Below are 26,374 nucleotides of genomic sequence, written 5' to 3'. Positions count from 1 at the left end.
TATCCTCCAAATTATTGCCCATTCATCTCAATTCTCTTATGTCTTCTGCTTTTAAATCTTTAATTGTTCCCCTTTGCTTATATGACATTTAACACAAAGCCTTCCAGCCTCTGGCCTTAATTTACCTCCTAGTGTTGCTCTTAGTCTGCTCCATATGAGTTTTTTTTTTTTTTTTCATTTTAACAAAACCATTCACTGAACATGCCTTGAATATGCTTAGTTCGTTTTCATCTCTAGTCCCTTGTTCATTTCCATTATGCTTTTCTGGATATCTGCCCTCTGTCCCTCTCCCCCTACCCATCCTAATGCCATTCCATCTATGATGGTATACTTTTGCTATGAAATCTTTTACTATGAAATCTTTCCTCATAGCAACCTTTCTTTCCTTAAACTTCATCGAACTTAAGTCTACATCACTCATTTGGCACATAACATGTTGCACCACAAAGTCGTTCTCTCTCCAGGGGAAATGTAAGATCTCCAAAGTCAAAAATAATGTTGCCTGTAGCATTTAATTTCGTCCTACTCAATAAACATGTTGTTTTACTGCTTCACCATTATTCTCCCCCATTACAGAAATGCAACATAGACATGGACATTCCGATAATTGAAATGTTTTCTGTTCTCCCAGAAACATAATCTCCAAAGTTTTCTGTCCCACACACTTGAAACAGTTTCTTGTAAGCATTTTACTCATATTCAGAAGCATCTTTGGTGTACTATATTGGGACCTACTTCTTTAAACTCTGCAGCAGTGATCCACACATCTTGGAAGGCAGACAGGGATGCAAGAATAGAGCCTCCCATCCACACAGATATTTTCCGTTCTGGGGGAGCTCTGACCTGCACAGGGGTATTGGGAGGCGCCATATTTGCTATATCTTTAATGAGCCGCTTGTCTAAGTTGGGGAACAAGGTTGATCCCCCAGCAAGGATAATATTGGAGAAAAGGGAATTCCTCAGATCTTTATCGCATTTCATTATGCTGCAGAAGCACATCTTATCAATGCCCATCGTCTCGAGGTTCATGAGAGAGGGACAAAAGAGGGCCTCTGGACATTTAAAGAGCTGGTCGTAGAGCTTGATCACCTTCCCGTCAGGTAGCTGGTAAACTTTCTCCATACTACTACATTTCTTGGCCATTTCCTCTTCATAGTTCATGGCCACGTAACAAGAGGTTTCCTTAATTTCTGTGACAATCCTTCTGTCGGTAGCACTGAGCAGTATGATGCCATGGTCCTTCAACAGACTCATGAGGTAGTTGGTGAGGTCAAAGCCAGCCAGATGTAGCTGCTGGACACCATGAGGCAGACAGTAACCTTCAAAAATGGGCACACACTGAGTCACCCCAGCCCCTGAGTTCATCACAAAGCCAGTGGTGAAGCCAGCAGCAAAGAGAGCCAGCACCCCCTGGATGGACATATAGAAGGCAGGAACCCCCAGATGCTCAAAAACTATTTCAGTGATCTGTTGCCGGTTGGCGAGTGGGTTCAGTGCTGGCTCAGTAATCAAAACCGGGTGATCGCAGGGCTTTAGCTTCAGGCTCTGGTCATAGATATGCTTCCACATGATCTCCATGTCCCCCCAGGAAGTAATGAGACCACGCTCCACTGGGTAGCTGTAGAAAGAACAATAGCATCAATGGCAGTGTCTACCCTTCCAACCTGGGTTAATTCCCGTATTTATCACTAGGATCCCTTTATGGCCAGTGACTGCCAGGGTTTCTCAGAGAAGGTAACTACCAGCAAAAGGAGAACAACTACTTTCCTCTGCAATTTCTGTTGCTTTCCATTCCCCACATCCACTTGGGAAAACCCCCTTGTGAGTTACAAAAGTTGGGGGGAAGGGGATGTTCACATAACAGTACAATTTTATTACCAATTAATTTGAAACAACCACCCAACTGACAAAGGTACCATGAATTAAGTAACATGCTTAAGTGAACTTGCATTTTATGAGTGCAGCTTAAATTTATTTATTTATTTATTTATTTATTTATTTATTTATTTATTTATTGTTTTGTATTTTTGGAGATGGTGTGTTGGGAGGAGGGCAGGGAGTTGAGGGTAGGGGAGTGTTGGGAGGTGGGAGGCATGGGGGTGGAGGAGGTAAGGGTGAAGGAGTGGTCTGGATTCGAGTGCAACTTAAATTTATATGTTTGCGTACATTTGTACAGATCCAGAGAGCAAGTAATATTCACTCATTAGATGCTTCGTATCCTGGGAGGGCTGTGGCCCATGCATTTCCAATAAGGCCGGCGAGCTGCGGCTCTCCTGGCTTCCTCACCTTTTCTCTCACCCACCCTCTGAGCACCTCATCTGGGCTCTCCCTCCTCCCCCTCTCCGCGGGTCCTGCCCTCCGGGAGAAGGCGGTACCTGATGAACAGCGAGCGTCTCTGGGTCTGCGCCTGGTCACCCACGCACAGCTCCTGCACGCCCTGGGCCCAGCTCTGGCCTTTGACACGGCCGATAATGTTGGGGTACATAAACTGCGGCTCCCGGGACCCAGCCAGGCCCGCCTTGATCACTCCCGAGCCGTTGTCGATCACCACCGGTAGCTGGTAGCTGCTCATGCTGCCCGCGCCGCCACCGCCTCGGGTCTCCTGGCCGGCGCCGCGATCCTGGCTGCGGCCCGGGGCCAGGAGGACGCCAGGTGCGGGGCGCAGCCCCTGCCCTCCCTCCCAGCTCCCAGTGATGCGTGCGAGCGGAGGGCCTGGAACGCCGCGTCACAAAAGCCCCGCAAGGTCCCGCAGGGTCTGAGCAGGCACGTCCCGGACCCACAGACTCTCCGGACGCGCAGAGAGCTCCAAGTTACCGCTGTCGCCGCGGCTTCTCTCCCTCACCCCTGGAATCCCGGAACACCATGATCAGGAAAACCCCATTTTCCTCCCCGAAAATACAATCTGACCCCTTACAAGTGGTTTTCTCGAATACCTCGAATAGCTAGAAAACGTTTTCTTTCCCCAGACCATTGAATTCTAGTTAGTGTCTGTCCAGGGGCTTGGGGAAAGCTATGCGGAAAGGTAGAGAGATTAGATAGGGGAAGGTCGTCCCAGCAGGGGGGCAGGATCCCTGCTTTTGAAACCCAGACAACTCCTGAAAAGAGGAGGAGGAAAAATGCTAGGATTTAAAGCAAGCCCTGGCTGGGTAGCTCTCAGTTGGTTATAGTGTCCAACCGATACTCCAAGGTAGCGGGTTCGATTCCAGGTCCCGACACATACGAGTACAAGAATCAACCAATAAATGCATAAGTAAATGGAACAACAAATCCATGTCCCCTTCCCCTCTCTCAAGTCAATAAAAGTTTAAAGTGGGTTTTAACATACAATTTCACTCATATGTGGAATCTAATGAACAGAAAGAACTAACAAGCAAAACAGAGACAGACTCACTCATAGAGGAGCAGTCTGACAGCTGTCAGGAGGGAGCCGGGGAAGGGGTGGAGGAATTGAGCAAAAGAGAAAAGGAAAAGAAAAACGAAGTGGGTTTTAAAAACTTTTATTATTGCATGTGCCGGGGGGCAGGGGAGGCCGGGGTAAGGTCAATGGGGGGGGGGGGGGGGGAGACATATGTACTACTATTTGTAATCCTTTAAACAAAATAAAATTTAAAAAATAAAACTTCTATTATTGTTTCTATATACTGGGCAATGGTTGTGTTTCTTTTGCGTGGTTTGTAAGCACAATGCACTCAAAACCAAAATGGTAGAATCTCACAATCTCATCAGGTTATCTCCCCGGGTAATATGGAAGCTACTAGTCATTCTTATTCTGAAAAAGTCTGGATTTTTAGCCCTAAGGGTGTGTCTGTCTCTTTGCAGGGAAAGTGATAGTCCTTCAGTCATATGAAGCTCACTCGAGCTTAGAAGCATTTAAGTACCTTGCGTGCCAAAAAAGTGCATTTTGGTATCTGAGTCCCACCCCCACTTTTGCACACCTGTAAGTACGCGATCTACTAGTAAAAGCTGTGGTGTACCGAAGCAAGGGAGGAAATTCAAACGCTATTGCACGTCCCTCCACTAGGGGCTTGGAAGCGTTGCTTTCTCTCCGGCTAAATCCCTGCGTTGGGGTTTGGTGAGGGGCGCCGCTGCGGGATCCGGGACTCTGGGATCCGCGAGGACGCGCCCTTCCAGCTAAGCCCCCAAAACTCGCCTGGCACTCTCAGCAACGCCACGCTGGGAGAAGTGCATAATAAACACTTCTTTCTCATAGAAGAAAGTGTACCCAAGAGAAGGGCAACTAGCAGGTACCGCGGGGGAGAGAGAGCTTTAAAAAAAAGTGCACCAAATTCTAATTTTTGAAATAATAGCATTGTTCAACATAGTTATTTTCCTCTTTCTGGTTTTATTTTCTTCTTTCAATTAGAAGTTACATTAATCTTACTTAGTCAACTTTAAGGGTAAGCGACCCACAAATTAGAACGTCTATATCTAGGATTTTCTGAAGCCCTCCCGCCACCCCGGTTTCCGTAGTGTAGTGGTTATCACGTTCGCCTAACACGCGAAAGGTCCCCGGTTCGAAACCGGGCGGAAACAACTCTTTTATCCTAAAATTAATCTGCCTGTTTTTTCTTTAAAAACAGTAACTTGTTCACCCTTCGGAAATTCAACTTTCGGTTTGGGTATTATTTCATTTGTTTACCAAACGTTTTTATTCATGGCGTGCCATGTGCAAGAAGGGCTCCAGACTTAATTTTTCTTATTTTTTAAATTTTTATTTATTAAGGTTTTTGTGTTTTTTTTACTTCAACTCACAACCTGATTGATACCGGGAAAATAATGTAATGTACAGCCTAGCAGGGAAATCAATGTGAAAACTCTTAGCCATGTGACCTCCTGAACGCTCTATTATGTCATTGGGTTTTCCATTAATTTCCCCCAGAGATCATGCTTTATTCTTATTCTTTATACTAGTGTCATGCTTGGCACCAAGGAGAGACTCATAAATATTTCTGAATTAATAAATCATCAAAAAGTGTTCCGAAAAAAAAAAAAGTGTTCCGACAAAAAAGTGAAATAAGAAAAAAAGTATACTCAGAAAGAAAATTGTTAGGACAAGGGTCTCAAGGTCTGGGTCATTCTTACTAAACGTTACTCTTGCTAAATGTTAAAATGTAGCACAGTATTTTACATACCAACTGTAAACAGGATGAGGTCGGCAGGCACCAGATTAGATAAATGTAGCCAACTGTAAGGAAGAAATCAGTTGTGTACCTGACCAAATAGCAATGGCTAAGCCTCTCTTCTGGGAGACAGCTTTGGCCATGAATCCCCACCGCCTTTACTTGCTGCAAGTAAATAAAACTACCTTGCAACAATCACCTCTTGTTTTTTTAATACAGCACCCCAAGCAGCGAAACCCTTGAGTTTAGTAACAAAATCAAGAAAGAACCAGCCTCAACATTTTTCTTTATAAACACAATGGCTGTGGTTTTATGCACAGACTTCTTACTGAGTAGACAGACGTTATAAAAACAGTAAACAGAATCTGGTTGGGAAACTCTTCAGAGAGAAGCAACGAATTAGTTCAGTTGAGACTGCCCTTTAAAAATAAAGTTGCGAGTAAATTTCCTATGGTCCCGACACAACTTTTAACAATCAAAAATGTTGAAGTTTTGGTTTCCTGAGACTTAGGATGTCTGCGGGTACTAGGAAAGAATCCACCCTAACACAACACGATTTATCTTAATGTTTCTGCGCTCCTTGTATATTATGCAAGCTGGCATGCCTTTCCTTCACCATACAAAAATCTGAATGCGACGTAAATAATTGCATTAAAATATTTTTAGCCCAGGCTCGGAACCTTTTCCGGTATAACGCCCACCTTCCTCCAATGCTGCGCATGCTCAGTGCGCCCTACATCCTTGCTCGGCTTTCGCGCGTCAGACTTTGGTGCCTGGTAAGGGCGTCGTGGAAAGTGGGCTACAGTTGGCTGATGCAAACAAAACCCAGGAGGTCCCAAGAGCTTTCGGGTATGTACACGGCAAAGGGGTCATCGGTCTCAGCTCAAAAAAAAAAAACTCCCCACGGCCGAGAGCCCAGTACACAAAGCAGTTTTTCCCGAGGAAGGAAAGGATGATGGGAGAAGACAAGCAACTACAAGCCCCAGCATGCAATGCGCACTCTGGCTGCAGGAAAGCGGCCTGCGAAGCGGCTCTGCCCGGCCGCGGCCCGAGCGCGAGACCCAGACTGTTGGCCGACCAGGCGCTGAGAATAAGAACGCAGGCGGGGCGCTCCGAGTGATCCCTGGGGTCTCCTGTCTTTGACGCTCGCTATTTTGGGGAGGGGGCCCTGGCATGTAAGGTGTCGGTGTGAAGCGGGCGGTGGACCGGCCAGTTCAGCCCCGGCTGGTGTGGGACCTCCACGGTCCTAAAGCCTCCGGGGTTGCCAAGGGGCTCCCGGACCCGGATGTGACGTCGTCGTGGAGGAAGAAGGGAAAGGCGGAGCTGGCGCGGTGACGTCCTCCCAAGATGGCGGGGAGAGAGTGAAGAAACAGTGTCCCCGGCTGGGTGGCTCTAGGTGAGTTCTGTCTTCACCCCAGTCCACTATGCCCGCTCTTTCCAGTCCCTGGGCCACTTGGTGGGGAAGGAGGGGGAGCAGGCACCTTGGGGTTCGAGCTCAAGTCGGGACGAAGTCATTAACGTGGGAAGCTTGGTCGGGGCAGCCCGCCGTTGGCCTTGGCTTCCACCTCTGCTGTGGGAGTTTGGGGGAGTGGGAGCTGGGCAGAGGGCAGGGCGGCAGACGCCGGGAGAGACGGGCTCGCTCTGGAAGCCACCTGGAGCGGGGCAGGGCGAAGGGAGGGGGCGTGGCCTCTCCCCGGATCGGGACCGAACCTTTGACAACTCTCGGTCCCGCGCGCTCTCCGCCCCCGGGGCACCGGGCTCGCGTCTCGGAGCCGCTGTGTGCACCGCGGAGGCTAACGGGCTTTGGGGTGTGGGAGCAGTTACAAGGGACTCCTACCGGTCTTTTCCGCTTCTGTCCCAAGGAATCATGTCTCACTGGTTAGTTTTCTTTTTTTTTTTCTTAACTTAGGTCCGCCTCCCGAGCTTAAAAGTTTGAAGGTTCCGCTGGTGCAAAGGCGAGAAGTTTTTTTGTGTTTTTTTTTTTAAATATATTTTATTGATTTTTTTACAGAGAGGAAGGGAGAGGGATAGAGAGTCAGAAACATCGATCAGCTGCCTCCTGCACCCCCCCCACTGGGGATGTGCCCGCAACCCAGGTACATGGCCCTGACCGGAATCGAACCCGGGACCCTTGAGTCCGCAGGCCGACGCTCTATCCGCTGAGCCAAACCCGTTGTTGGGGCGAAGGCGAGAAGTTTGTGGTGCTGCTTTTTCAGCTCGCGGTAGCTTTTCCAACCATTGTCATTTATTGACGTGTTCAAAGGACGGTGTTAGCTGGCCAAGGTGGAACAGATGGCAAGGACTCAGCCCTGAGCATTTTGACCATACCTGCTTGATAAGAATTTTCTGGTTTGGGGGGGGCGGGGGGGGGCGCGTGGAGGATAAAATGAGAACTGACTTTATTCCCGTTCATGTTAGGTCCTACGTCCCTTCTCCCCTTACCAATTGCTTGGGTGACACGTTTGAGGAAAACTTAGGATTACTGACTTGCCATTTCTTTTTGTCTTTTAGAACAAGGGTAGATAAAGTTCCACTCCGGTCTCAAGATGCAGTATTCGCACCACTGTGAGCACCTTTTGGAGAGGCTGAACAAACAGCGGGAAGCAGGTTTTCTCTGCGACTGCACCATCGTGATTGGGGAGTTCCAGTTTAAAGCTCACAGGAATGTGCTGGCCTCGTTCAGTGAGTATTTCGGTGCCATCTACAGAAGCACGTCCGAGAACAATGTCTTTCTTGACCAGAGTCAGGTCAAGGCAGATGGATTTAAGAAACTGTTGGAGTTCATATACACAGGAACTTTAAACCTTGACAGGTAAAGTACACCTTTCTTTTTTTCTTCACTTATAAAAGCGAAGGGGTAGTCTTACGAACAAAAGTAGATTTGTATTTGTTGCATTCAGTCCCTGAACTTGGAGTCTTCAAATACTGATGTGCACAATGTTGTTGTTTTCTGTGTGTTTTTGAAAGAAGTCGGTAGCACTGATTTTGATGAACAGACCACATTTTTTTAAGCACAGATGTGAATGTGATTAAAAGCCTTGCTTCTGACACATTTGATTTACTTACTCAAACAAAGCTGGCGATTTCCGATATGTAGATTTGAAGATTAAACACAGTGAATGGTTTCCCCCTGCTCTTCGGTCTTTGTGTTCCTCTGGTCTTCTCTCTCCCTCACTTTCCCCTGCCTCTGAAGTTGTCTGAGGTGAAGGAGGGTAGATTGGAGGAAGAAGGAAGAACCTCTGTGTTCATTTAATAGTTGCTCCCATTTCCAGCTATAAATAGCAGTGTGCAGGATCTCTTCCTGATCTTGATTCAGGAAAATAACTTCAATGGCAGTGACCCCTGTTATCTTTGTAAAGTTACCAATACTAATGTTTCAGTTAGGTCCAAGGTTCTCCAGGCTTAATGCTGTCACTGCACTAACAGGAGAACGGTACTGAGGACTTAACGGAGGCGCTGTATGTCTACGACAGATAATGATCTGTACAATTAGCTTAATATCAGTTAGTTTGTGGGGGGAAAGGTGGAGCCGATTAAAAGAAGGAGAATCCAGATTACTCTTGTCTTTCCTCCGTCTCTTACGTAGAAAGATTATGGGCTTTAGAATTAGATCTTGCCTGTCAGTCACTATGTCTCTTTGAGCAAGATGCAGCCTGTCTGGGCCTCAGTTTTCCCATCTCTAAAAATGAGAATGGTAATAATTACCTTGATGTTACTGCGAAGATTAAGGATTTACTTGAAGGCCTTTCTCCCAGTGAACATTAGTTTCCTTGGTTTTCTCTTCTCTACCTTCCTCTCCCACTTTAATTCTACATTTCTTGGAGAAAAATTACAAGAAAAAAAAATGGAATACCTGAAATTCTGCCACCTATTGATAACCATTAACATTTTGAAAAATATTTTTTCTTTTCCAGATGACTTTGTAGATAGAAGCATATGCACATTAAACAAAATTCTTCCCTCTCTTTTATATTGCACCTTATCATGGAAATGCATCTCTTTAAAAAGCTAGAACCATGGTGTTCGTTAATACTTTTGAAAAAGAAACATTCATACCGTTTTGGAATTATTTTTAAATGGAGTATTCATTGAGTCAGTTCCGTATGAGTTGAATAAAGGAACAGCTGTGTAATACATTAATCTGATGATAAATTATTTAAATTTATTGAGTAGTTGACTATAGAAGTGCCTCTGATTAAAAATTCAGAATATTTAATATAAAATAACCACGAAATGAGTGCATTTTGGTTGCTCTTCAATTTAGTGTTTTCCCTTTCTCAGTGAACTTTGCCAGGAAAATATCGAGTTGGTCTGAACACACTGAAGAGCATCTGACTTTGCGCTTTCATAAACAAAAGCCAGATATTCAGTCAATCTTTTTGGTACATATCTTTTCCGAGGAGCTAATTGTTTGCGCCCAGCCATAATGTAAGAGATGACTTTACCAAAAATAGAAAGTCTGTTTAACTTAGTGATTAAAAAAAACAGAATAGATAGCACTGACCAGTGTGGATCTGTTAGTTGGAGCATCAACCTATACGCCAAGAGGTGGCAGGTTCAAGTACTGGTCAGGGCACATACCCAGGTTTCGGGAGTTGACTGATGTCTGTCTGTCTGTCTCTCTCTCTCTCTCTTCCTCTCTCTCTTCCCTTCTCCCCCTCTCCCTCTCCCCCTCCCTCTCCCCTTCCTCCTTTAAATTAAGATCTAGAATGCTAGTTATTAATTTAAAAAATAAATTAAGAAAGAAAATAACATTAAACACAAAGAAAGAGAAAACAGAGTAGCAGAGAATTAAGTGAACTCAGGAGCCAGATTACCTTGGTCAAATTTTAGTTCTAACACTTATCTTGGAAAAATTATTTAATTTCCTTGGACCTTTGACCCTTCATTTGTATGTAAAATGGATATTATAATAGACTAGAGGACCAGTGCACGAATTCGTGCACGGGTGGGACCCTCTTGGTGGCCTGCAGGGATCAGGCCGAAATCTGCAGTCCCACGCCGCCTGCAGTTCCTACCTGCATTTCCTACCTGCTGCTCCCGCTTATCCCGGCCCCACTGTGCCTGCCACAGGCTCAGCGCTCGCCAGCCATGAGCCCTGCATCTGGCGCCCTACCAAGGGGAGTGGCCTGCAGGATCGGGTTGAAACCGGCTCTCCGACACCCCCTGAGGGGTCCTTGATTGCAAGAGGGCGCAGGACAGGCTGAGAGACCCCACTGGTGCATGATTGGGCCGGGGAGGGTCTGTGTTAGGGCTCCAGGGTGTGTCTGGCCTAATCAGCAATCTAACCCAGCAGCAATCTAACCTGCCAGTCGGAGCATCTGCCCCCTGGTGGTTAGTGTACATCATAATGACTGGTCTACCAGTTGACTGTCTGCCCCTGGTGGTCAGTGCACATCATAGTGAGCGGTTGAGCAACCTTAGCATATCATTAGCATATAACACTTTGATTGGTTGTTCTTTCCTTCTGCAGTTTGGTCTATTTGCATATTACCCTTTTACTATATAGGATTTCATAGGCATGTCCTGAGGATTAAATGAATTATTCATCTAAAGCATTTAGCCAGATACCTGCTATATGTAATTAAATGACTTTCAATGACAGTTCAAAAGGTGAAAGCAGATTTTCAAGCACTGTAACTTCATGCTTGGAAACAAAAGCATATCAATTATTGACATAAAAACTGTTGATTGGTTCTCTTAACTGTAATGAGATTATAGACTACCTATGAAATAGATACATAATTTGTATGAATTAAGTTTTAATGAGTGACACAATGCTAGTTCATATTGGTCTTAAAGATTACCTGACCTTGTTATCTGTTTGATGGTTCATTTTATGGAGCACTAAACATAATTATAATATGAGACCAAAGTATAAAAAATGATAAAGTAAATTTGGCTTTCATTCTAATGGTGTCTCCCATTTATTGTAATAATAGATTATGTACCAAAATCAGTAAAAATACTTAAGGAGAAACATAATGTTTTTAGAAAATGAAAATACTATATACATGGAAAAAACATTTTCTATAAAAGACAATGATTATATTTATATCTGGGGCATTTGTGCTTTATCATTGCAAATTGAGTATTAACTTGATTCCAAAGATTATTGATTATATATATATATATATGTGTGTGTGTGTGTGTGTGTGTGAGAGATAGATAGATAGATAGATAGATAGATAGATAGATATTCCAAAATTATAGCCAAGGGCCATAAGAAAAGACTAAGCTTTCTTATTTAGGGGAAAGACTTAATATGCAAACAGATTATGTTCCAAAAGTATATTTGTAGTATGTTTAGGAACTTGGGATGGATTTTCTTAGAGAATAAAATGTTCCTTAAACTGTTGACTAGGTTTCCAAACTAGCCTATAAATCTAGTTTATAATTAGCTGAAAATGAATGTGTGTATAATAAAAGACAATTTTTAAAGCTATTGCAGTGCTCAGTTTAAAGAGGAAACATAGAGGTGGCACTTGAAGGGCAAAGCATGTTTAATTAGACTATGAGAAAATGGATAGAGATTTGTAGATACTGTAGTATGTATACTTTCAGTGAACTGAGAAAGATGTATTAATAGTGCTATATTTATATTATTAGCTATAACTAAAACCCTTTTCTGGCTCACACATAATAAATAGGAAAAAGTTATTTTTTCTTGTATAATTAAATAATATTTGGGGAAAAGGCAAGTAGAAAGGTTACTTGAAGGACGTGTGTGTATGTGTGTGTCCATGTCGTCAAATAATTTTCAGTGTTAATACCAACTCAACTCTGATTTTACAGCTGAGAAAATTGAGGCACCCAAAGATACTAACTTATTGTAATTAATTCAGCTAGTAATTTCAGAGCCAGTGCTAGAGTAATCAGACCTTTCACTACGTTGTAAACTTCTGGAGAGCAGGGACTATTTCTTCATATCCCTCTTAGTACCACACATGGTGGTGCTGAGTAAAAATTGACTGGAATGATGAACAAGGTGACTTAAGTTTTTCTAGATAATTCTAATATGACAAACTTGCTAGCTAACTTGGGTTGATATCTCTCTCTCTCTCTCTCTCTTTCTCTCTCTTTCTCTCTCTCTCTCTCTCTCTCTCTCTCTCTCTCACACATACACACACACACACACACACACACACACACACAAGTAGACAGTTTACAAGGGGAGCACATTCTAAAATGTGTTTATCCAAGTGTGATGGATGGACCAGCAGCATTGGCATCACCAGAGAGTGTGTTGGAAATGCAGACACTCATGCTCTGGCCAGTTAGTTCAGTGGTTAGAGCATCAGCTCACTTACCAAAGGGTCGTGGATTCAATTTCCGGTCAAGGATGTGTGCTACCTTGGTTGCAGGTTTGATCCTCTGCTCCGCTGTGTTCGAGAGACAACCAATCAATGTGTCTTTCTCAAAAAAAAAAAAAAAAAAAAAAAGGAAATGCAGACACTCAGGCCCCACCACAGACATACTGAATCTGAATGATCCCTTGGTGGTTCACATGCATAGGAAAATTTGAAAAGCACCATTAAAGTCCCTCACAGAAGGAGGAGAGCAGAGGAAGATTAATAGAAAACAATTTTTTAAAGACTCTTCCTATTTTCAAGCCAGGGAAGTTGGTTGCTATCTGAAAAGGGCTCAGGATAAATGAGAGGAGGAAGTTACCAACAGCTACTTTTATGTTCCAGGTGTTTTTTAAAATAGGTAGAAATTTTGCCCTTGCCGGTGTGGCTCAGTTGGTTGATTGGCATCCTATGCACCGAGGTCATGGTTTGATTCCAAGGTTGCAGGCTCCGTCCCCACTAAGGGGTGTGCAGGAGGCAGCCAATTGATGTTTCTTCAGCTCCCTCTTCCTTCTCCTCTCTTTCTAAAATCAATGAAAACATTTCTAAAACAGGTAGACATTTTATTTTTCTGCAGTGGTACGTACATAGCTATGAATAACCATTATTTTTCATCTTTTTCAGTTCTGTAAAGCTGGATATTTTTGCCTAAACATTACTTGGAGTGAATGAATGAATTTTGTAGATTTATTCTTAGTTACGCCTTTCTCATATTCTGCCTCATTAGGTCTTTAAAAGACATTGAAATATATGCACAACTCTGTTTCAAAAACAGTTTTTCTTTTAAAAAAAGTTTTTCTTTGATCAGAATGTTGTCATTTAGCCTTGTTTCCTTACAGTTGGAATGTTAAAGAAATTCATCAGGCTGCTGACTATCTCAAAGTGGAAGAGGTGGTCACTAAATGTAAAATAAAGATGGAAGATTTTGCTTTTATTGCTAATCCCTCTTCTACAGAGATATCTAGTATTACTGGAAACATTGAATTGAATCAACAGACTTGTCTTCTTACTCTACGAGATTATAACAGTCGGGAGAAATCGGAAGTGTCTACAGATTTAGTTCAGGCAAATCCTAAACAAGGGGCTTTAGCAAAGAAGTCATCTCAAACTAAAAAGAAGAAGAAGGCCTTCAACTCCCAGAAAACAGGGCCGAGTAAAACAGTGCAATATCCCAGCAGCATTTTAGAGAATACATCTGTTGAATTATTCCTAGATGCAAATAAACTGTCCACACCTGTAATTGAACAGGTTGCACAGAGAAATGATAATTCAGAACTTGAGTTGACATCAGTTGTGGAAAATACTTTTCCAGCCCAAGATATTGTGCAAACTGTTACAGTGAAACGGAAACGTGGAAAATCACAGCCAAACTGTGCTCTGAAAGAACACTCTATGTCCAATATAGCCAGTGTCAAGAACTCTTATGAGCTGGAGAGCTCTGGGGAAGAGCTGGATCAGAGGTATTCCAAGGCCAAGCCAATGTGTAACACATGTGGGAAAGTGTTTTCAGAAGCCAGCAGCTTGAGAAGGCACATGAGAATACATAAAGGAGTCAAACCTTATGTTTGCCACTTGTGTGGAAAGGCATTTACCCAGTGTAACCAGCTGAAAACACATGTAAGAACTCATACAGGTAAGAATGATTTATGGGAGATATAATTGTTTGAATACTGTAACTGAAATAAAACTTTTAAAAGAGAAGGCATTAATATACAGTGTTGACTATTTGTGATTAAAATTTGATATATACTTGTATTCAATTCATAAAGGTATTTAGGATGTTAAAGTGTTGAAAATTTCTTTGTAATTGTGAGCAGGTATTTAATGGCTACTTATTTTACTGTAACTGATACTCTAGTCTTAATACATGAGCTCTTTATACTATTTTCCCTCAGAGTTAAAATAAGCATAAATTTGGGTTTAGCTTACTATTAACACAAAGATTTTAAAACTGATAAAGAGAAAAAAGTAATTACAACTCAGGCCAATTCTCAGATTTTGCTAACACATCTCACCACCTGCTTCCTAGACTTTGTCAACTTCTGAACGTTTATTAGCATTACACAATATTTCTTCCTCAGCATCTACATTTTCCTTTATTGGTACACTTAGATTTATAGTTTTTCAGATGCAATGTGTATTTCTCTCATTGATCACCTTTCACTATTATGAATTAAGAAACACTAATCTCTTTTAACTCTACTGTTGATTTCAATAAATCTGGGAGAAGAGATCCTATTTGCTTTTTTACTCCTAGCAATTTAACATTTTCTGAATACTGAAACTAGTTCTGTTGGACTCTTGAAAGTTTATGATTTAAGCAACTAAAACAGTGTTTTTTTCTAAATATAGATATTATTTATTTCTTCTTTTAGGTGAGAAGCCATACAAATGTGAATTGTGTGATAAAGGATTTGCTCAGAAATGCCAGCTAGTCTTCCATAGTCGCATGCATCATGGTGAGGAAAAACCCTATAAATGTGATGTATGCAATTTACAATTTGCAACTTCTAGCAATCTCAAGATTCATGCAAGGTAAAAAACAAAACCAAAAAACGTTTGATCTTTGAGTCTGTCACTCACCATAGTCTTATGGATTGACTGCTGTATTAGAATTCAGTACAGTTACTTCTAAATGTGGCTCCACCGTACAGTAGCCTTAGCACAGTCAAGGAATCACAAGGAAACTGTGGTGACTGGAAGGAAATAAGATCAGAATGGCATTAAGGTGTCCAGATGGTGTACAGTTTTATAGGCCATTATAAAGCTTTTATTCTTGAGATTGAGAAGTAAATGATGTGATGTTGCTCACTGTTTAAGAGGATCATTCTGGCTGCTATATTTGGAAAAGATTATAGGATTGCAAGAGTAGAAGCAAATTTACCAGTTAGGAAGCTCTAGGTAAAACCCAAGTGAGAATGATGCTGGTCAGGTAGAGGTAGCAGTGGTCAGATTCTGGATATATTTATAAATGTGAGACAAACAATTTGCTGCAGATTGGATGTGGGGCATGAAAGGAAGGAAGGGAAGTTGGGAGAAGGGGAGAGAAGAAAGGAAGAAAGATCATAGATGATGTTGACGTTTTGAGCCTGACCACCTGAAAATATGGAATTCCTTCCCATTAACTGAAATAGAGAAAATTTGTGGATAGAGGATTTTAAGCAGGAGTACAGGAGTTGTTAGAGTAGAATTCTGAACATGTTAAATTTTAGATGGCGATTAGACATCTGAATGGAGCTATACAATACAGTTGGTTATCTAAGTCTGGAATTCAGGGTTTGATTTAAAGATATAAATTTGAGAGTCATCAACATATAGATAGTATTTAAAGCCATAACACTGGATGAAGTCACCAAGAGAATGAATATGGATAGAAAAGGGATCAAAGGACTGACGTTGTGAGACACACTAGGAGTTCTGGGAGATGGACAAGAACTAGCAAAGGCGGCTAGGAGGGACCAGCCAGTATAAGAGAAAAACCAGAAGAGTGGGTTGCCCCAGAATCCAGGTGAAGAAAATTATTCCAGAGGGGAGTGATTGGCTGTCATATTGTGATCATAGGGAGATGAAGACAGAAATGGCTTGGACTTAGGAAAGTGAGAGGTCAGCAGTGAGTGTTTCTGACGAAAGCAATGTGTTAGTAGAGGCCAGTAGAGAAGAGATCAGTAGGGAAGAAATGAAAGAACAGTTGGAGACTCAAGTTTTTGATATGTGGGAGAGAAGTGGAGGAGCAAGTAAGGTCAAGGGTCTTTTTTAAGATGGGAGACATCAGTATATTTATATGCTACAGTCCGATGGGGTAGGAAAAATGGATGATGTAACATGAAGGAAAATGCAGGGGGATAGTATCTTAACTATACAAATGCATGTAGTTGGATTCAGATGAACCGTCACCCTCAGAGTTAAGAAGGAAAGCAAACTATATAGGCACAGATCTCTGTAGGTAGAGAGATGTGATAGTGGAAATTTTATGATTGCTTAAATTTTTCTCAATGGAATAGGAAGCAGAGAAATCAGCTAAGGGTGAGGATGGTGAGGAGGTGCTGAAGGTTTGAGGAAAGAGTTTTGAAGAGTGAGTGAATGGACAAGGAAAAATAATTGCCTGTGGAATTAGCGGCGCACTTGACAACCATATAAAGATTATGGCAAAACTTGTTGACCTGTCTCAGAACTGGTATTTTGATAATAACCAAACCGTTAAACCTATTGGTTTAAAGTTCATGTAATTGGTCTGTTAAGATGAAATGAACTAAAATACTATATGAAAAATGCTCCACATTGTTTTACTTATTAGCATATAACTTTATATTTATTTACTAATAGGAAGCATAGTGGAGAGAAGCCATATGTCTGTGATAGGTGTGGACAGAGATTTGCCCAAGCGAGCACATTGACCTATCATGTTCGTAGGCATACTGGAGAAAAGCCTTATGTGTGTGATACTTGTGGGAAGGCATTTGCTGTCTCTAGTTCTCTTATCACTCATTCTCGAAAACATACAGGTAAGAATTTGATGTGGAGAGCCTGTTTAAAATAATGAAAATTGTAAATAAAAGAAAAGGGAAAGCTGAGCCTTTACAAAAAGTAGATTAGACTTTGTAGTTATATATCTGTTGTGTTTGTGCTTTTTGAAGCTTTTTATGCTTATGATTTTTCAATAATTATTAGATATAAAAACTTACTTTCTAGAATAATAAATGGTGACATTTTTATCATATAACATATACATTAAAATCAGATAATTTTGACAATATATAAACTTGAATTGAGACATATTTTGTGACCTTAGAAAAACTTCTTAGCCTCTTGAAGTTTCATTTCCCTTGGATAAACCAATAGAGTGAAATTAGGGGGTAGTGGTGGGTTTGGGTAGAACATTGATTTTTATAACTTCTTAGGACTTTTCTTATACAGACATTCTAATATTTGCAAATTAAACAGATACTTTAAATGTGAAGTATCAGTTTTAAAACATCTTATTCAAAGGTTTTCATTTTTATAGGCTATATTTTTAACAGATTTTTTTCTAAATTTTATTCCTCTTTAAAAATATATTTTATTGATTTTTTTATAGAGAGGAAGGGAGAAAGAGGAATAGAGAATTAGAAACATCAATGAGAGAGAAACATCGATCAGCTGCCTCCTGCACACCTCCTATTGGGGATGTGCCCGCAACCAAAGTACGTGCCCCTGACCGGAATCAAACCTGGGACCCTCCAGTTCACAGGCTGACACTCTATCCACTGAGCCAAACCGGTCAGGGCTATTCCTCTTTAATAATGTAGTACATAGCAAGAATTGAAATATGGATTGATGAATTGACATGTTTTTAATCATATCAAAATCAAATTTCTTGCCTGATTCTAGCTACTAGAAGGACATTTGCAGAAATAAAGCTTTATTAGATCAAAAGCATCAGGTTACATGAACAGTATAACATAATTACTAATATTCATTTCAGTTGGGGATCACAGTGAAAATACCTCTAAAATACATTATAAAGAGGTTTTAATTTTAATATTTTAAAACAGCTTACTTTAGATTATTGTAATTAATATATATTATATTGGTATAGTACACCACTTCGCTATCTTTTATTTTCCATCTAGGTGAAAAACCATACATATGTGGTATTTGTGGGAAAAGTTTTATTTCCTCAGGAGAGCTCAACAAACACTTTCGATCCCATACAGGTCTGTGTTTAGGGAGAATGTATTATTTTTTGTTCTCTCTAATTTCTTTTTATGTAAACATTGACTTTTAAGCCATTATGGACTATATAATATATAGTTGTACTTTTCAATAATATTTTAATGCATAAATATCACCTTTTCATTTGCTTACTTTTTTAGTTTTTTGGAGTGTGAAATAATTTGGTTGAGAATTGTGTAGATTTTCTAAGAGGTATGTCAGATAATAGTTTTTTAAGTGATTTGGATTTAATTGCACAGATATACCAATAAATGAAAAGGAATCAATAATAAGATAACATTTTCTTATTAAACATTGTTCAGTAAGTTTTAGGAATAAATTTTAATATTGGCATGTTTATTGAAAAAGGTAGTAAGTTGTTATTGTAAGTTGTATGAAGAAAATATTAAATGTAGAAAAAGTATTAAAGGAAAAGGCCACTTTGAAAATATGCTGTTCTGACTTTTTTTTTTAAATTACCCCTCATAATTTCTGTTTAGAATAATGTGAACTCTTAGGAAACATTTAATAAATTTGTTGTCAACTTAAAGCATCAGTTCTTATTTCAAGAGAATTACAATTTTATAGCATTTTATTCTGTCAGGTTTTTAAAAGGATTTTCTAATTTGTAAAGGATTTTCTAATTTGAGAACAGAAACCATAATTATGCTTTCCCCCCACTCTATCTCTTAGCCAAGGTCTGGTATTTAATTGTACTCACTAAATGTCTGATAGAAATAAAAGTGTAAGTTTTTTGTTTTTGTTTTAGTTTAAAATTTCTGTTAATGAAAATGCTCAGTTTTCCCTAAAATGGGGAAAACTATATAAAGTAAAGGCGTGCCTATGTGTATAGAAGTTTTTATTTCACTATATTAGAACCACGTGATTAAAATGGTAATTTGAAACTAAATTTAAACAGTGTAGTAATGTTTGCCTTGTTTTCATAAGCATTAATATTTTTGTCTTAGCTTCTAAAATATTGAGGTCTTAAGCTTTTAACTTATTTTTCAGGAGAAAGACCGTTTATCTGCGAATTATGTGGAAATTCTTACACGGATATTAAAAATTTAAAGAAGCACAAAACAAAAGTTCATTCTGGTAAAGGCTCATGTTTTAAAAATTTGGTGCTCTCATATTGATTATAACAATTTAGATTTTTTTAAACTAGATACATATGAGGAAAGTAGCTTTATAATTTGTACATAAGTTCACTCTGAAGTTCTTTTCATATTGATCTTCTAATAAATAATATTTAACTGTTTTCTCCATTCAAAAATCTTGAATTATGAACAGTTTCAAAAAGAAGGCACATATAAGTAAATGATGTATCACTATTCCGTTTACTAGAGTCTGGGTTGGCTAGAGTTTACTGTAGTTATATGAAGAGAGGGCCATCATGAACACAAATCCAGATATATATATGTATATGGAAATAAGGAAATGGAAAGCCCCAGTCTACTATAATATATAAAAATAAGAAAGCCAGGGTACAACATTTTATTTTTATATTATTTTTTTTAATATATTTTATTGATTTTTTACAGAGAGGGAGGGAGTGGGATAGAGAGAAACATCGATGAGAGAGAAACATCAATCAGCTGCTTCCTGCACAACCCCTACTGGGGATGTGCCCGCAGCCAAGGTACATGCCCTTGACGGGAATTGAACCTGGGACCTTTCTGTCCGCAGGCCGACGCTCTATCCACTGAGCCAAACCGGTTAGGGCAACATTTTAAATGTATTGTTTAAAATGAATTCCTTGAAAAAGTTTCACTGTGCTTACCATTTTCTTCTGTTGTGATTAGAAACAAAACAAAACACCAGGCTTCTTTGGTGTATAGAAATGCTAGTGAGTCTTTGATAGGAAACATAAACATAAGGATTTAATTAGTAACATCTGAAGACTGCATTGAGCCATTAATTCCACAAAAATTTATTAAGTACTTTTAACGTACACATAACTTCAGGATTTATGAAGTTGAACAAAGCGTAGTCTAATCTTCAAAGAACTTGCAACCTGGTATGGGAGACCAGAAATCTAAATAAATATGATTACAAGACAAAATGTAGGCTATAATAGAGACACTAAGTGCTGAAGAAGAGATTAATTACTTCTGAGGTATTGGAAAGACCTAATCCTGGGGAACTTGCAGGACAGAGAAGAGTTAAGAGGATGGAAATGGGAAAGGAAGCATTCATTCCAGACAACATTGTGGAGAGAAACACTGGGACAGGAAAGTGGAAGCTATATTCTTGGTTGAACTGAAGAGTAGTCTGTAAGAACTGAGTTATTGAGTTACATTTTTATACAAGCAAATGCACAGTTTTGTCTGATAATAGTGAGATTGTAATCATGTCAATACTTTGGATTGTCAGGAGCATGGTAAAGCTGGTGGAAAATTTGAAGGCAAATTGTATCTTCAGTCCGTATGATAACAATTTACTTGAGTAGAGCAGAATTTCTCACCTCTGAAAATATATGAAAGTGCCTTATCTCTGAACTTGAATTTACAGACTAGTATGAACAGCTTGTTAATACAGTCAGTGAACAAATAGAGTATTTATTATGTGTATAGCTCTATTAGGTACGTTAGTCTAATTGAGGATTCAAAGCATACCTAAGTTGAATGTTACATAGTGATAAGAGGAACTAGAGGCCTGGGCCCTCAGCCTGGCCTGCGCCCTGCCCTTTAGCAGTCCAGAGCCCTTGGGGGATGTTCATCTGGGGGATGTTCAGCTTGTGGCTGAGCAGCACTCCCCCTGTGGGATCGCACTGACCACCAGGGGGCAGCTCCTGCGTTGAGCGTCTGCCCCGCCCCCTTGTTCTGCTGTTCAGTCAATTTGCATATTACCCTTTTATTATAAAGGATAACATGTCACAAGGCATTAATATGAAACACAAATGAGTGGTAAAATAGATAAGAAGCAACTCATCCAGGGCTAGAATAATTAAGTCCATTTTTATTAATTTTTTTAAAAAAATGTATTTATTGATTTTAGAGAGGAAGGGATAGAAACATCAACAATGAGAGAGAATCATTGATCGGCTGCCTCCTGCATGCCCCGCCCCGGGGATCGAGCCCACAACCCCGGCATGTGCCCTTGCCGGAATAGAACCCGGACCTTTCACTCCGCAGGCCTATGCTCTATCCACTGAGCCAAACCGGCTAGGGCAATTCAGTTCATTTTTATCGTGGAGTTGTTTGAACCTAGTCTCAAAGCCCATGTTGAACTTGTATAGATAACGAGGGCTATTCAACAGAAGAGAAGTAGCCTGAGTAAAGGTGTGGTGGTTGGAAGTTCTGGGAATGGTAAGGGTTTTGTTTTGTCTTTAAAGATAGTATAATTTTTTTCCTCTTCCATTTTAGGGGCAGATAAAATTCTAGATACTACTATAGAGGATCATCCCTTAAGTGAACAAGATTCCATACAAAAAAGCCCTTTATCAGAAACTTTGGATGTGAAACCTTCTGATATGACTTTGCCACTAGCCCTTCCACTTGGGACTGAGGACCACCACATGCTTCTGCCTGTCACAGATAATCAGTCTCTGACATCAGACACATTGTTGAGGTCAACTGTGAATGGGTATTCAGAACCACAATTGATTTTTTTACAACAGTTATACTGACTTTGTGAGGATTATGGAATTGCTAAAACATCTCTGGTAGTAAACATAAACATCTCTGGTAAGGTGCGTATATTCATCTTAAATTATTCATTTGAGTTGTGGCCATTATTCATTCACTGAAGTAAAGGCACCTGATGCTATATCTCATAACTGCAATGCTTGTTTTGAGTTTTGGCTTTTATATCAGTAGCACTATTTTGGGTGGTTGAGTTTCCTTATCTTTTAGAGCTGCCTAAATTCCATTTTTATTTTGCATTTTAGACTTGCCTTTCATTTATTGAAGTGGAATCTGTCAGTTTATATGATTCAGTTTTGACCTGTGGGACTTAAAATTTTTCTTCCCCTCAAAATTAAAGTAAAATCCATAATGGTATCAGCACAAGAGATTGCTGTTACTAAGCTCCATAGACCACTACATAAACTATGAGGGAAAAAATAAAATTCCATATTTCTGCCTAAGAAAATTTAGATACTGAATAAGAATTGTGCTATATCTCTATTAATATATTCCATTGGAGATAACTTTTTTAATGAAACAAAAAGTATTTCTCGTAAAAGCTGGAAAACTGTATATAAATTCTTGTTTATTTTAGAACTCAGTATTCTGGAGAAAACCAATGGTCAGTACCTTTGATTTGAGTTATCTGACATTATATTTTCAAAATAAATTTAAATAGCTATTTGGTATTTTTACTTTGTTACAAGACAGTTTCAAAATTTGATTCAGGTTATGTTTTAATAGGTTTCTAGATTATTGAAGATGAGGAAAATATACTGAGTTTTTAAAATTTTGAATAAGTTTCTCTTATACCTGTTGTGCACTTTTAAAATAGAAAATTCTAAAAAGAATTTTCTAAATATAAACTTAATGCATACTGTAAATCACTTGGTTTCTGAATTTGATACATTATATTACATAGATTTAAGAAATTTAACTTCAGTTATAAGTACTAGTAAACACTTGAATTATCAGAAAGCCAGTTTATTAAACATTTTATATTTGAGTGTTCTATAAGTTTTGAGTTTGAAAATTTTATAATAAACCACAACATTTGGTGGTGGTTTGTAGCTTCACAGTCACCCTTTTCCTTCCTAATGAATATAGAAAATCAGTATTATTCTGATATTTGCTACCACTCTTCCCCATTCTACTTTTCCCACACACTAGTATTGATTTATTTTACTGCCTGATCTTTGAACATTATCATTTTCAGAGTCAATTCCTATACCGCTCATCGAACACCTTGGTGACATTATATTTTATTTCTGCCATACATTAGTTGTGGCTTGTTTTGGTTTTAAACTACATCTATAATAAAGTTAATGTGTTTTCTATTGGTATTGATTTCTTTGATTGTATTTTCTTTGGGGTCTTGGTCATAGGAACCAACTAGAGTACATAATAAAACTACTTAATTCTTGTGAACTGTAAAAATCGTCACCATTTCACAGCACACTCAGCATTTTTACAGTAAATTACCACCAATAAGATTGACTTAATTGAATTGAGTTTGAAATATGCCTTATATTTCCATCAAACATAGTATTTAATTATTTAAGAAATCTAGCTATGCATGTGTATTGACTTAATATACTGGGCTTAAATACAATTTATAGAGTTATAAAATGTTCAACTAATCTATTCTGGCTTAAATTCAATAGGAATTTATTGGAATGTGAAGATTTTAAAGAAAATTAAAAGACTCAGCCTCTTTAAGAAGTCTGCTGAAATGGAGAGGTTATATTTAATTCATCTCTTCATTAATTCAAGCATCTAATGAACAAAGTTTCTTTTTAAAAACACTACAATGATGTCATAATTCTAGGAGGGCAGTAGTTACCAAATTTCCTCTAATATGATCATTAGCACTTTGCCTTTGCATAGATTAGCCTTCAGATTTATTATTTTTAGTATTACTGGATTGGAATGGTTATAGTTGATTTACTGTGCTTTTTTTAAATCACATTATCTGCTTTTTAAAATTGGATTGGCTTGGTGCTCTTCCAGAATGACAGGTAAAGAAAGATTGAAAACTGAATATCCTGTCTTGTCATTCTTCTCATAATGCCATCCTATTCTTTATCATAATATACATATATTTTAGTTGTATTTGTTATCATTCTGATAATCAAATGTGTCATTTTAATTAAGTTCATCTTTAAATATGTCTATCATAATGCATTGTTTTGAGAAAAATCTGTTCTTAATTATTTAATTATTACTAAGTTTTTTAAAAAGTGTTTAGGATGCTGAAGATCTTACTGGGAAACATTATTTTTTAAGTTTTGTTTTGTTTATATGAGACTTTTCCTACTGTATTGTTAGAGGTTAGACTTTTTAAAAAGAAACCATAGATTATATGTAAAGGACTTTCTGCTGTTTTTAAATGATACTTGTTTTATGTTTAATTTCATAGGAGGATTTTGATAGACAAATTAAAGAAAATTGTTTTATTTTTTTCAAAAAGGGTTCTATCAGTTCTAATGCAATGATAGTTTACCACTTTTCTGTATGCTTTAATTCTACAGAAATTGTGCAAATGAGTAGTTGAAATGTGCTCATATAATGGCAGTATACATGTATTCATGTTTTTAAATATCCAAAAATAATAGCTCTAATATTTGATGCATATCATAAACATTTATAGAATAATGATAGTCAAGTCCCATCCCACCCCACCTTACTCCTACTGAATCAAACAATCTTTGGAACATATCTGTGCTGGCAAAGCCTCACAGTTTATCTTAATGTATACTACACATTGAGAACTATTATCCTAAATATTTTTAATGTCCATCCTTTTGGAAGCATTTATAAATGAAGCTCTTCATATAACTTTCCATCTTTTACTCAGAGATTTTGAGTCTGTAGAACTTAGCTAGAAATATCACCAAGTAAAAAGAAATTATATTTTAATGCAATAACCTGTAAATTCTACATTTTTACTCATTTATGAACTATATTGACATTTACTTATTGTAGTATTAATTTCTTTTTAAAAAATATTTTTATATATTTCAGAGAGGAAGGAAGAGGGAGAGAGAGAAACATCAGTGATGAGAATCATCAATCAATTGCCCCCTGCACACTCCCCCCATCCCCCCAACCGGGGATTGAACCCAAAGCCCGGGCATGTGCCCCGACTGGGAATCAAACTGTGACCTGGTTCATAGGTTGATGCTCAACCATTGAGCCACACTGACTGGGTGGAACATTAATTTCTTGAGACAATAATATGGTTTACTCTTTGGTCTCTGCAGTCCCTCCCCCCTTTCATTCAAGAGAGATTTGGTATATTTGTTTAAGGAATTAAATAATTATCATACAGAAATGGGATATTCAATTTCAAGAAGAATGGACTAAAACACCATGGTTGTGAACAGATGTTTGGATTAAAATATTTGGCTAGTATTTCAAATGCTGGAAAATGAATGAAATTGTTACCAGTGGGGAGAGTTCCTCATCCCCATCTGTTGCTCATGGGAATGGAATTCTTGTGATATCCTGAGACTCACTCACATGGGAGGATGAAATATTGTAGAAAGCTTTATTTCTGTGGAATTACACCCCTGAGTTTCTAAGGTCCCATTTCCCTATGTCCCTTCAAGGAAGAAGTATAGCTGTGGCTTCAGTAGGGCTAACATAAAAATCAGTATCCAGAGTCTCTGTTCCGTATTAGGGCATCATCCAATCTTGCATCAGGCTAGTTTAGTTTGTATTCCCAGGTGCAGTCTATCAGTCTATTTTATGTGGGGTCAGCATGGCCATGGGCCATGTGTCTATGGAGGGAATACAAGCAGGTGCAAAACCAAAGGAACCAGCGAGCCAAGAGCCACAAGTCAAGAGAGTCACAGGAGTGAACTCCTTTGGAGGTTTATGTACCCCCCAAATTTTCATGGGTGCAGTTGGCTCCACCACTTATAGCCAATGATTTCTGTTCCCAGATTTGATTGACAAGTATCTTCCCTTGGTCACCCCAACTTCACTGCATATGTGTCCATCCTCCCTTTTGTCTATTCCCTTCCCCCAGTAACATGCAGGGGATGGGCCCGTGGTTCCCTGTGGAGTGTGAAATTGTAGTTTCCTGGTGAAGCTACCCAGGTGACATGCCTATAATGTCTGGCCTCCCTTTTGTTCTTTTTTTACTAATAACTAGCTAATTACAATGATATCAAAATCATAAAGCTACAAAGATAAATAAGATAAATTCCACCTTTAAGTTTTCAGTCAAATGGGAAAGACAAGCCTGAATGTAACTAGCAATAAAATAAGTTAGAATGTCGGGTATTGCAGGGGAGGAAGGCAAGAAAGGAAATGTTGAGCAGTCAGAGGGAGTTGAATGGACAAAGAAAGGGCTGTTGCCCCCCTAGTTCTGAAAACAAGAGATGGCTGATGGGAGCCCTTTGCACACAGCTGACTGAGATAGGCAGAATGGAGAGAAAGTAGGAAATGGGAATGAGAAGTTCCACATGTCTAGCTCTGTACCTATACCATCTTTTCTGGTTATACCATCTTTTTTGTTGTTAATCCTCATCCTAGGATATTTTTTCCATTGATATTTAGAGACAATGGAAGGGGGTTG

At 39.2% G+C, this 26,374-nt stretch overlaps 2 protein-coding genes and 1 non-coding gene across 8 annotated transcripts; 2 read left to right on the top strand and 1 right to left on the bottom strand.

The window, feature by feature from the left end:
• Nucleotides 1-596: 596 nt before the first annotated feature.
• Nucleotides 597-2,572, bottom strand: ACTRT3 (actin related protein T3). The gene is made up of 2 exons (XM_036348296.1): nucleotides 2,376-2,572; nucleotides 597-1,618 (listed from the first exon to the last, which is right to left on the bottom strand). Exons 1-2 carry the CDS (start codon nucleotides 2,570-2,572, stop codon nucleotides 700-702), a joined length of 1,116 nt encoding a protein of 371 aa, XP_036204189.1. The 3' UTR covers nucleotides 597-699.
• A 1,888-nt stretch (nucleotides 2,573-4,460) lies between these two features.
• TRNAV-AAC lies at nucleotides 4,461-4,533 on the top strand. Its single transcript has one exon. It is a non-coding gene; the product is annotated as a tRNA-Val (tRNA).
• Nucleotides 4,534-5,890: 1,357 nt separating this feature from the next.
• On the top strand, nucleotides 5,891-26,374 carry MYNN (myoneurin). Of its 6 annotated transcripts, XR_004974078.1 has the most exons (10): nucleotides 5,892-6,516; nucleotides 7,632-7,932; nucleotides 13,309-14,102; nucleotides 14,845-15,004; nucleotides 16,793-16,971; nucleotides 18,079-18,162; nucleotides 19,172-19,258; nucleotides 21,529-21,854; nucleotides 23,454-23,529; nucleotides 26,356-26,374. XR_004974078.1 is itself a non-coding variant. In XM_036350053.1 (8 exons), exons 2-8 carry the CDS (start codon nucleotides 7,667-7,669, stop codon nucleotides 21,789-21,791), a joined length of 1,833 nt encoding a protein of 610 aa, XP_036205946.1. In that variant the 5' UTR covers nucleotides 5,891-6,516; nucleotides 7,643-7,666; the 3' UTR covers nucleotides 21,792-23,132. The 6 variants fall into 6 exon arrangements, 4 of the variants coding, with proteins under 4 accessions (XP_036205946.1, XP_036205947.1, XP_036205945.1 ...); XR_004974077.1 differs by lacking the exon at nucleotides 26,356-26,374 and having other exon boundaries at nucleotides 23,454-24,747; XM_036350053.1 differs by lacking the exons at nucleotides 23,454-23,529; nucleotides 26,356-26,374 and having other exon boundaries at nucleotides 5,891-6,516; nucleotides 7,643-7,932; nucleotides 21,529-23,132.

Source organism: Myotis myotis, unplaced genomic scaffold (assembly GCF_014108235.1).
Source record: "Myotis myotis isolate mMyoMyo1 unplaced genomic scaffold, mMyoMyo1.p scaffold_m19_p_2, whole genome shotgun sequence".
Lineage (NCBI taxonomy): Eukaryota > Metazoa > Chordata > Mammalia > Chiroptera > Vespertilionidae > Myotis > Myotis myotis.
Note: the sequence above shows the minus strand (reverse complement) of the source record. Positions and strands in the feature narration are given on the sequence as shown.

Excerpts from the sequence above, each read along its gene's own strand:
- ACTRT3 (XM_036348296.1), bottom strand. The coding sequence starts at position 2,572 with ATGAGCAGCTACCAGCTACCGGTGGTGATCGACAACGGCTCGGGAGTG. Across the intron at positions 1,619-2,375 it reads AGACGCTCGCTGTTCATCAG|CTACCCAGTGGAGCGTGGTC; the intron begins GTACCGCCTTCT and ends TTCTTTCTACAG.
- MYNN (XM_036350053.1), top strand. The coding sequence starts at position 7,667 with ATGCAGTATTCGCACCACTGTGAGCACCTTTTGGAGAGGCTGAACAAA. Across the intron at positions 7,933-13,308 it reads GGAACTTTAAACCTTGACAG|TTGGAATGTTAAAGAAATTC; the intron begins GTAAAGTACACC and ends GTTTCCTTACAG. Across the intron at positions 19,259-21,528 it reads CAAAACAAAAGTTCATTCTG|GGGCAGATAAAATTCTAGAT; the intron begins GTAAAGGCTCAT and ends CTTCCATTTTAG.